Source organism: Lycium ferocissimum, chromosome 1 (genome assembly GCF_029784015.1).
Source record: "Lycium ferocissimum isolate CSIRO_LF1 chromosome 1, AGI_CSIRO_Lferr_CH_V1, whole genome shotgun sequence".
Lineage (NCBI taxonomy): Eukaryota > Viridiplantae > Streptophyta > Magnoliopsida > Solanales > Solanaceae > Lycium > Lycium ferocissimum.
The window spans coordinates 64,948,320-64,959,816 of NC_081342.1; the positions used below are offsets into that span (position 1 = coordinate 64,948,320).

Sequence of the window (11,497 nt, forward strand, 5' to 3'; positions counted from 1 at the left end):
AGTAAAAGTTATATGTTTTGTATCAAGACTATTCCGAAAAAAAATCCGAAAAATCTGAGAAAATCGAACAACCCGAGAAAACCCGAGGTTGAAAAACCCGAATTTTATTGGTTTGGTTTGGTGTTTAAAAAATTCGAACCAATCCGGTCCATGTACACCCCTAGTAAATGGTACACGCCATATTATTTAGTTATTGGAAATTATACGGGATCGTTTTCTATGCCACTAACCAAAAACCCTCCAGTGCATATAGTTATCATATCATATTATACTAAAAGTAGGAAGCTCCTACCTCTAAAGTTGGATTACGATTTTACCCTGCACTAATTAACTATCTAATTAAATAATATTATTTTAATTAAATAGTGGCTGAATTAGAAGTCCAACCATACTTAATAGTTAACAAAAATTACTTTTGATCGTTAATTTACATTTCAATTTTTTACCTCCCATCTTCCACGTACTCATAGTCATATAATAATCTGTCTTTAATATACATTTCAGTTTTTTCCCTTACATCTTTCATGTAGTAATAATAAGCTATAAATTTGTTTAAAACCGTTTTTGAGTATTTCATACAATAATTAGTACTTGCTATGATAATAATGTTGAGTCTGTTCAATTACCTGCCATTATTATACTCTTCAAAACCAATATAAGATTCAATTTACTTCAAATTAATTTACACGTTTATTCAATTTACTTCAAATTAATTTACACGTTTACTTTTCCTAATAAAACCTCATTCATTATATTTAACAGCCCACTACTATCTCCCATCAATAAAGAAATTAATGCCTAATCTGCCGCTTTCTCCGTTTTTTTATTTTCTTTTTAATCCCCCTTATAATCTGATTCCTCTCCCCTTATCTATACATCTTTATTTATTGCTATAATAAAGTAGGAGAATGAAAAGTTGTGAGGATAATTATTTATGAAAAGCTACAGTAAATGAGTATAATAAAAAGGCCAACGGATGGTCAAGCATTTGCAAAATTATTGTTAGAGAAACTCTTCCTTTTAGGTAATTCTTAAAACTTTTAACGAAGCTTGCAATGAGGAAAAGGGATGCTGGAAGCCTAGAATCTTCCCAAAAGTTGAGATCTACTTTTCTCCAACATTGGCTTTTAGCAGCTTAATAATTAGTAACCATGGTATATTTTCATGTTTTTCGAAACTATTCTTTTAGTGTTTATTTTTAGGCTCTTTAAAACGTGTGCTGTTTTCTATCAAGTTAAATTTAGGAACCTGCTGGAGGGATTCAAAGCAGCGTTATCACTGAATATATGCTCAGGATAAGTAAGACAAAGACCCTACTACAACAATTTCATTCATTGTTTTTTCACTTAATTATGTTATATAAGTTGGCCTTCGTATTTCTTCCACTGAATTATTTTTATTAGAGCTTAATTTCTCAAGTTACATAGATCATCTTACGGTCTTGGTGGAAATTTATTGTAAATAATTATGGGGACTGATATTTTTTATGTTTTCCTTCTTTTCTTATTGCATTCAAACAACACTTACCGCGGCAAAGCCAGGAATTCAAACGAGGAATATATATATATATATATATATATATATATATATATATATATGTGTGTGTGTGTGTGTGTGTGTGTGTGTGTGTGTGTGTGTGTGTGTGGTTGTGTGTGTGTGTGTGTAATTAAACCCTCTTGCACTCCTATGCCTCCCCCTTAACATCAATTATGAATAACATATTCTTTGATTGTACTTTAATTCAATTACCTTTTCAATTTGAAATATGTTAAAAAATTTGAGTGAGAATATCTTATTGTTCTATTATTGCTCATATATAACAAAATATTGTTTTTAGATGCGGTTGAAGACTACAAAATCATATGTCTGCTCTCAAGTTACCCGTTCAAGTCTCGCACAAGAAGTTTTACTAATTGTTAAGAGAATAAGACCGGTTTAATATATATATATATATATATATATATATATATATATTTAATATATATATACTTAATTAATAATAGTAGGTTACAGGGTTTATTGCCACTTCTTCTTTTTTCTTCGATTATTGTTTTTGCTACTTTGCTGGAGCGTTAGCATTTGGTTCAATTTCGATTAAGAAGGTGGTGGTGCTTTTGTCACCGCTTGAGCCTTGAACTCAAAACACTTTCTGGTATCCATAGGTTTTTTTCCATAACTTTCATGTGTTTCTCTTCTTACTTTGTTTATTTTTAAAATTCTTTGGGGCCTTATATTATATTTACAGATTAAATTTGTGGTGTTTCCTTATGATTATATTTTCAATGTGTGGGTTTTTGTAAGCAATATGAGTACAAGTCAATATGTTTGTTTTAAAAAAAACATTGTGAATACTCTATTTGGATCGTACAGAGTTAATAACATTTGATATTTTAAGGAACTTACACATTCTTCTTTAATTTTTATTTTATAACTCAAGTATATATTTTAATAATACTTAATAATAAATTTTAAAATTTTATGCTAATTGATATGGGTCACACGCGCAACGCGCGTACCCAGAAACTAGTTAATCATATATTTCGCTTTAGCTTACTTAATTTGTTCATCAATAATACCCTTCAGTATCGCAAGAACTCTTATTGACTCATTATCTGGAATCATCAAGACTGTATTAGCAGAACTATTGGCGCAACTAGTTGAAATCACAAGAACACTGGTACTATGACTTCTCAAAGAAACAAGGCATATCTAAATTAATGAGGCATCAAGCCCAAGAAACAAGCAGCAGTTAAAGCTATAATGCAAATCAACTTGAATTCAAGACTTGAAACAATCCATAGCATGCATGAAAGATTGGACATAGACATAGAAAAATGGAGTTTCGAAATGCTGTTTCATCTTTACCAGGACCAACCTTAGGAATGTCATAATGCTCAGTAAGATTAGCTAGGTATCGATTAAATTCTTGGATTCTATCGCGGTGGGATTTCGTGGCTTCTTTCGCGAGTCGTTTGATGTTAAGTTTCTCCCACTGCTCAAGGTATTTTCTCCGAGCTGGTGTGAGATGATCATCGCTCTTGGTTGCTTGCTCTTTCAACCCACCGCCGAGATAACTATCATCTATCTCATCCTCAACTTGGTTTGTTGTCAAGGCATTGCTTCCACCTGCAATCACAAAAAAGTTTTACATTCAGCATACGAAAGTTAGAGCCAAGTCAAACCAACAAAACATCTAAACTTGGATGAGTTAGATATTGTACTACTACTGAACACTAAAGAAGCCATGCAATTGATGTTGTAACAAGAATTTATAGGACACCAAGAAGACTCCATGTTTTGAAATTCAAGAAAATAGTCCTTGGGTGGAGTAATGCGCACCATGCTTTCCCACCCCTCTAGCAACCTACATTCAAATATACTGTTTTCAGGGCAATTACCTTTCCTCCAATTATTTCCAGGCAAATGCTAACACAAAGATGCTATTTAAGTTCTGCATGATATTTTTTCCTCAGATACTTCATGATTAGTCAAATTCTAATTTTGCTGAAAAAAGTTTTTAAGAAAGAACGCTAGCGAAGAGAGTTGCGAAGTGCTTATAGATATCGTTGAATAAAGCGGAATTGCTACAGAATGTTCCACCAAAAAAAAAAAAGGATTATGAACTACTTTCATGCTCAAGACAAAACTTGGTACCTCAGTTCATGATGTGGCGTCCAGTTCTTTTACCATTCTAATCTAGGATTAGTCTAACCATCATCTTTGTGATGCAGGAAAGTTGAATGTTTTAGATGAAAAATGGATCCAAGTTGTGTTGGAGCCGCCTGAACTCAAGGTAGGGGGCCTAGATTTTCAGTATGGTGGTGAGAGTGAAGTTAAACTAGAGATCACATACATGGATGAGAAGATCTGGTTCCATGGATGAGAAGATCTGGTTGCGAAAGGGCTCAAAAGGTTCCTTGTTTGTGTTTCAAAGACGCAAACCCTGAAATGCTAGTCTTTCGAGTGACTCTTCCTTACACCATACACCCAATTCTATGTACAAACATATCGTAGAAAGTGAAACACAAATTGGAACATTGTTCAAAGAGAACCCCTCTTGTTATTCTGGATGTGTAATCTATAGCTGTCACCAACTTCCAGCCTTTGGAATCAAACTTACCAAACTCAAAAGGGAAACGAAATGATCCTTGCATCTCTGTGATTGTGGAATGAAAATCGCTTTATAAAGATGCATTCACGTCAGCAAAAAAGCTTATTTATGGTTTAATGGCTTTTGTTTAGTTGTGAATCCTCAGCTATAGACGAGTGAGTTCCACGTAGAATTTTGTGTTACACAATTTCATTTTGATAACAGAACTAAAACAAAAACCATTTCTAACTTGAAACGAAGAACTTCACTCACTAATTATTGGCACGCCTTACAAACACGTTGTATGACATAATTATCAAACACACATTGTAACACCATAAATCATTTAAAACAATATTCAGCTATTGGAAATTATACGGGATCATTTTATGCGACTAACTAAAACCCTCAAGTGAATATAGTTATCGTATTAATCATACTTTTTTTTTAAAAAATTACTTAATTTCGTTCATCAATAATACCCTTCATCAACTTAAGAACTGTTATCATCTGGAATCATCAAGACTATATTAGCGGGAACTGTCGGCACAACTAGTTGAAATCACAACAACACTGGTAATATGTCTCTCAAAGAAGCAAGACATCAAAATTAACGTGGCATCAGGCCCAAGAAACAACCAGCAGTTTCCAGCTACATAGCAAATCGACTTGATTTCAAGACTTAAAAGAATCCATAGCATGCACAAAATGACAGAAAAAATGGAGTTTCCAAAGGCTGGTTCATGTTAACCAGGACCAACCTTAGGAATGTCATAATGCTCAGTAAGATTAGCTAGGTATCGATTAAATTCTTGAATTCTATCACGGTGGGATTTCGTGACTTCTTTCGTGAGTCGTTTGATGTTAAGTTTCTCCCACTGCTCAAGGTATTTTCTCTCTGCGGGTGTGAGATGATCATTGTTCTTGGCTGCTTGCTCTTTCATCCCACTGTCAAGATAACTATCGTCTATCTCATCCTCAAGTTGGTTTGCTCTCACTGCATTGTTTCCACCTGTTATCAACAAACATGTGTTATAATCAGCCAACAGAAGCCAGAGCTGCGTAACAACTTATAGATGGTTTAGTAAAGAACAACAAAATAGACATGCAATAGATGCATTATATGAATAAGGCACCAAGAGGATTCCAAATTTTGAGTTCAAGAAAATGGTCCCTGATGGGAGAAATAAACACTGTGCTTCCCCTGTCTTGCAACCTACAATCAAATATATGGCTTGGAGAGCGATTATACATCTTTCCCTTAATCGTTTCAAGGCAAATGCTAACACAGACAGATGCTATTTTTGACTCTTTCACGAATTATGTTCCTCCGATACTTCATGATTAGTCAAATTATAGTTTAGCTCAAGATGTTTTTAAAAAGGAGCGCTAGGGAAGACACAGTTGCATAAGTGCTTCTAGATCTCATTGAATAAAGCATGATTTCTACAAAAACTTTCCACCAAATCCCAAAAAGAACAAAGCGACACTAGTATGTTGCCAACGAGAGAAAAGAAATTTAAAGAAAATATCATTAGTCTCTCCCTTTGATACAAAATGGAGGAAATAACAAGTTCTGCTTTAGCTAAATATGAACACTAAGGGCAGTCAATATTCCATCCAGATGAGTTATTCAAGAAAAATTATTACTCTTCCACACCTATGAACCAGATATCTATAACTATCACTACTACCCTAGCATCACGAAAAAATTTATCATCACAAATCATATGCTAGAAGATTTAGGTCAATAAACAAATTGTACATGCTTATGCTTTATCAAGATGAACTACAACCAAGCTGGAAAAAGAAAGAGTAATGCACCAACTTGGAATGGCAGAACAACATCTGATCATTTGATGTTATTCTATACATGTAGATGATATCTGATACAGATTGATTTTCTTGGTTTTCCTTCATCTTCTTTATATCATCTTTGCTGAAACAATAAGATATAGTTGTTGATCTCAAATAAAATTATAGGTATTAAAGCTAGAGCAGTTCCCTTTGCTAAAAACCCACTACACTTTACATAAAAAAGGTTATGAAACTTTTTTTGACACTACAAATATGAGATTAACAGTGGAGACATAAAATAAAGCAAACTTAGTGAACCAGATATTTAACTTTTACAAGGCTTAATCCCAAAGCATTAAATGTCTACCGCATCTACTTCTCACATAAGTTAGAATCATACAGGGTGGACTATTCAACATAAGATGTTAAGGTTTTTTCTTCTAAAGTTCAGCATATATTGTTAAAGCTAATAACATAATTTTGCTCGTGAAGTTGGTTGAATGCCAGACCAGTATACATATACACTGCGGCTACCAATAAGAAGCTGAATGTTAAAGCAGCTAGTATCTTAAAAAAAAAAAAAAATAATAATAATAATAATAATAATAATTACTATCTTAGTAAATGCTCAAGGCTAGCCTGCACTTGGATACCTTTTGAACAAACTCAAGATAACATAGAAAAGAACAAATAGCGCCACCTACGACTAAGGTAAAATGAAACAATCAATTCTCGATTAGTCATGATAGCGCAAAGAAAAAGATATGATCTCCAACGAGCAAAAGAATGAAGCTTTAAACTATTTAGTTGGTAGTTACCTGGCACTTGAGTCACTAGATCATACTGATGCTTGTTCTTCTTTTTCTTTTTTATCCCGCTAGATTTCACATCTAGAGCTTTGCCCTTTAGTCTTAACTTCCCAGCAACAACGTTTTCATAGGCCGACATCTCACCTGACAGAAGAAGTTCAAATAAGCCTCAGAACTTAAACTGGAAGACCAGCAATTGTGCAACTAGTTCAATTGGAAATGTTTTTATCTATCATTAACATTTCCTTCACCTAAAATTGATTTGAAATTGAAGATACCCTCCCATCCCTTTTCCCTCCAACCCAGAGTGAAAGATACAATAATAAATAGACATCGCTTGGTTATCTCCAAGGCCAAAGCTATTATTCGGTTAGTGTGTATTACACGAAAGTTTTAGAAAGAAATTCCTTAAGCTTTTATAGGACCATAGATGCAGCCTTGTTGCTCTACTAAACCACTCTGATGTTTCTAATGGAAGCGTTAAACCAGATATGCACCGAGGAATATCACTAGATGCCTTAGTCCAATTTACAGTGAATAGTTTGAAGGTCATACTTTCCCATGGAAAATTATATCTATCTTATTGTTGTCCTCACTTCACTTAATGCTTGATTTAGATATTCTTCCTTTAATCTAAAAAGCATCCCCCCCCCCCCCCCCCAAAAAAAAAAAAAAACACATCACATTATGTCATGTATCTTATCAAATCTAGAAAAAATTTGCAGGCACACAATATTTCTGGATTTAGCCTTCATACTACCAAACGCAAGTGTTATAATTAAAGCTCAATCCATCCATCATTTATGCAATGAGCAGTAATACACTACATTTTAACAAAGATTAATACTCCTACAATTCAACCTTCAAAATTTCTTTATGAAAATAAAATAAAACAAAGATATCTTAACTCCCACATTATAACTTTGCTTTTAGTTCATGCAAGCCAAGCTCCAACAAAGATCTCTAACTCAAACAAATCCAAAACCATACATTAAATCTTTTCTTTCATTCACCTTAACTGAAACAATCCATGTTAAATCTTCATCATTTTCAAAGAGCAAGATATATTCCAGGACCCTTTTGAAGAAAAAACATATCTTTACAGCAATTTCATGTCAATGTATATAATGCTCAAACAAAAACACAAGTAAAAATTAATGCTTTTTCAATCCCCAAGTTTCCAGTTTCAATTCTTGGAATAAAGGAGCAATTTTTTTGGGGAGGGGGGGGGGGGTGGGGGTGGGGGGGGGGGGAGTAGGGGGGTGTTATTGAAAGGTACCTGATTGAAGAGAGATCATTACAATGATCAATTGCCAGGGAAGGGAGTTCCATTTTAGAGAATCTGTTTGGTTTCTTGAAGCTTCTGGGGGTCAGTGGAACCCAAGGAAAAAAATATTGTTTTTAGTGAATTAAAAATTATGATATGTTGGTTTAGTGAGAGGCTTTTTTTTTCAATTCGGTGTCCGTGCCCATGGGATCCAACTATTCCAGATTCACGTCGTGTAAGTTCCAATCGGAGAAAGCGCTTCCTACGATTTTTTCATACCTACAGCGGAAATTCGAGACCTCTAATTAAGGGAGGAGCGATCCAGTCTACTGCACCACATCCTTTAATGGTTGGTGAGAGGTTCTTGCTATTACCTGCATATTGATTTATTTGATATACTTTCATTAGCTAGATTTTTTTTTTTTTTTGTTGATATTTTTATAAATTTGTGATCCAAATAAAGTATAAATATTTATATGACTGTATATTATTTTATTCATTCACTTTTACTGGTTCATTTTGCATATTACGCTACCACTAATAAAACATACAATATACAATAGCATACCCAGTGTAATCCGATAAGTAGGTTGTGAAAAGGGTAGGATGGATGCAAGAGCCTCAACACAAAAAAATGAAAAGAAGAGAAAAGAAAAAAAGGGCCCATTAATAAAACATAAATTAGGTATTTATTTTATTATGTTACCCTTATTAATTATATTTTTAAAATTTAAGTTTGACTAGTACTTTAACAAGTTGAAATATAGTTAAATTAATAAAAAGGAAAAATTGGAAAAAATATTAATTTTCTCTCGAATTTCGAAAATAAGCAACTTAAAAAGAAAATCTAATTTTAGTACACTAAAAATGTAAGAGAGAACAAAAGTATCTTTTAAAAATAAAATTGAAAGTTTAAAGTTAGATTTATTCTTAAATATATAAAAAAAAAAAATTGGGTAACTAAAAAAGTGTATCATGTAAATTAAATAGAGCGAGTACTAATTTCTTGATTAAATAACAAAGAAAATGCAGAATGGACAAAGGGTGAACAAATAGATTAAACGGAAAAGGGTCAAAAATACCCCTGAACTATCAGAAATGGATCACATATACCCTCCGTTTGCTTTTGGTATCAAATATACCCTCGCCGTTACTCGAAGGGACCACTTATACCCCTCAAGTTAACTGATCCTGTTAGATGCTGACGTGGCAACGTGGACGGCCACGTCAGCCCCTCTCCCTCTTCCTCTGTAGTTCAGGGGTATTTTTGGCCCTTTTTTTTTGTTGTTTCTAATTTATTTATTTTTTGGATTTTTTACACCACACATACCTCTCCTCTCTCCCTCGCCCACACCCCCACCCCCCAATTTTTTTTTTTTTTTTTTGTAGTTTTTAATTTTTTTCTGAATTTTCTACACCGCCACATACCCCCTCCCTCCACACCCCCACCCTCCAAAAAAATCTTTTTTTTTAAGTTTTAAATTTTTTTCTGAATTATCTACACCACCACCTACCCACCTCCACCACCCACCCCAATCACCTCCCCAACACCCCTCCAAAAATTTTAATTTTTAACCGTGCAAACTTTCAATTTTTATAAATTTTTTTTATAAAGGTAAATTAAATATGAAGTAGAAAATTCGGGAGGGGGTAGGGGGTGCGTGTAGAGAATCAAAAAAAGAAAACTTTTTAAAACTTTTTTTTTTAGACGTGGTGGGGTGTCGGTCGTTTGGGGCGGGGGGGGTGGTGTGAAAATAAAAACTTTTTTGATTCTACTTTATACTATTTAATTTACCTTTTATAAAAAAATTATCAAAATTAAAAGTTTGCGTGGTTAAAAATTAAAATTTTGGAGGGTTTGGTGGGGTGTGGGGGGGGGGGGGTCATGGGGGTAGGTGGTGTAAAAATTCAAAAAAAAGTAACTTTTAAAACTTTTTTTAAGAAATTTTTTTTCAAAAGCGGGGAAAAAGGGGGGGGTATGTGGTGGTGTAGATAATTCGTAAAAAATTTAAAACTTAAAAAAAAAAAAATTTTTTTGGGGGGGGGGGGGGGTGGGGGGGGGGTTGTATGTGGTGGTGTAGAAAATTAAAAACTACAAAAAAAAAAAAAAAATGGGGGTGTGGGGTGTTGGGGGGGGGGTATGTGGTGGTGTAGAAAATCCAAAAAAAAAGGGGTCAAAAATACCCCTGAACTATAGAGGAAGAGGGAGAGGGGCTGACGTGGCCATCCACGTGGATAATTTTTTCCACATGGCACTGCCACGTCAGCATCTAACAAGGTCAGTTAACTTGAGGGGTATAAGTGATCCCTTCGAGTAACGACGAGGGTATATTTGATACCAAATACAAACGGAGGGTATATGTGATCCATTTCTGGTAGTTCAGGGGTATTTTTGACCCTTTTCCGTAGATTAAATGAGAGCAAGTAGATTATAGGGAAAAGGGTCAAATATACCCCTCTACTTTATTTTATTAGTTAAACGGAAAAGGGCCAAAATTACCCCTGAACTTTGAAAAATAGTTCATCCATACCCTTCGTTATACTTTAGGGCCAATTATACCCTTACAGTTATACTATGGGGTCAATTATACCCTTCTGTCTAACTATTGCCACGTGGCATCATCCCAACCCTTCAAAATTATTTTACTCACTAAAATAACTCAATCCGACCCAAATTTTTTTTCCAGCAAAAATAATACGGATAATTTTTCCAAAAAACATATAAAAATAATTCCGTATTATTTTTGTTTAAAAAAAAAAATTTTCGGCCTGATTGAGTTATTTTAATGAGTAAAAAATTATTTGAGGGTAAAATAATTTTGAAGGGCTAGATGATGCCACGTGGCAATGCTGATTAAGGGTATAATCGACCCCATAAGATAACCTGAAGCAGATAATTGGCCCTAAAGTATAACGAAGGGTATGAATGAACTATTTTTCAAAGTTCAAGGGTAATTTTGGCCCTTTTCCGTTAGTTAAATATACCCTTCGTTAGTGAAAGTTAATAAAAATAACCCTGTTGTCTTCAAACTTCACAATTATGCCTCTATTTGGATGGAAATCCCCAAATCTTGTCAAATTACCCAATTTCAAAAAAATTACCCCATTTTTTTTTCTTGACCCGCCCCGCCCGACCCGCCTATCATCATCAAACTCTAGCTTCATCTTCTTTCATGGAGAAAAAAAAAAAAAAAGCATGAACACACCCAAATGATAAAATTTCAAAACTCACCTCAAATGTAATGTTTAAATTCAACTCCAAATCTTAGTGCAACCAGTACTTGATATACACATTAGTTTTACTAAGCACTAAATTTTTCCATTAGCATACCAAGATATACACATAAAACTGTCTGGAAAATAACCACAATGATTTAACAAAAATTGTGCTTCTAGCAGTTTTTTAACTATAAACAGCATAGTTTTTCATATCGTCATAGCAAATAGTAAAATATAGCACCAAGTCGCCCTAGATGCCATGAGTTGATGTTAGAATTGACAGATAGCATGTGCTACTGCAAATAATAATCTCGT

The 11,497-nt window shown here is 34.0% G+C and overlaps 1 protein-coding gene across 1 annotated transcript; it reads right to left on the minus strand.

Annotated features, from left to right (window-relative positions):
* Positions 1-4,672: 4,672 nt before the first annotated feature.
* On the minus strand, positions 4,673-8,105 carry LOC132030611 (uncharacterized). Its single transcript, XM_059420317.1, has 3 exons — positions 7,976-8,105; positions 6,706-6,840; positions 4,673-5,102 (listed from the first exon to the last, which is right to left on the minus strand). The coding sequence occupies exons 1-3, from the start codon at positions 7,992-7,994 to the stop codon at positions 4,837-4,839; spliced, it is 420 nt and encodes a 139-aa protein (XP_059276300.1). The 5' UTR covers positions 7,995-8,105; the 3' UTR covers positions 4,673-4,836.
* Between the last annotated feature and the right edge of the window lie 3,392 nt (positions 8,106-11,497).

What these genes read in the sequence shown, in the direction of transcription:
- LOC132030611 (XM_059420317.1), bottom strand. An exon ending in TCTAGTGACTCAAGTGCCAG is followed by an intron (nt 5,103 to 6,705) that starts GTAACTACCAAC and finishes TGTTGATAACAG; the next exon opens with GTGGAAACAATGCAGTGAGA.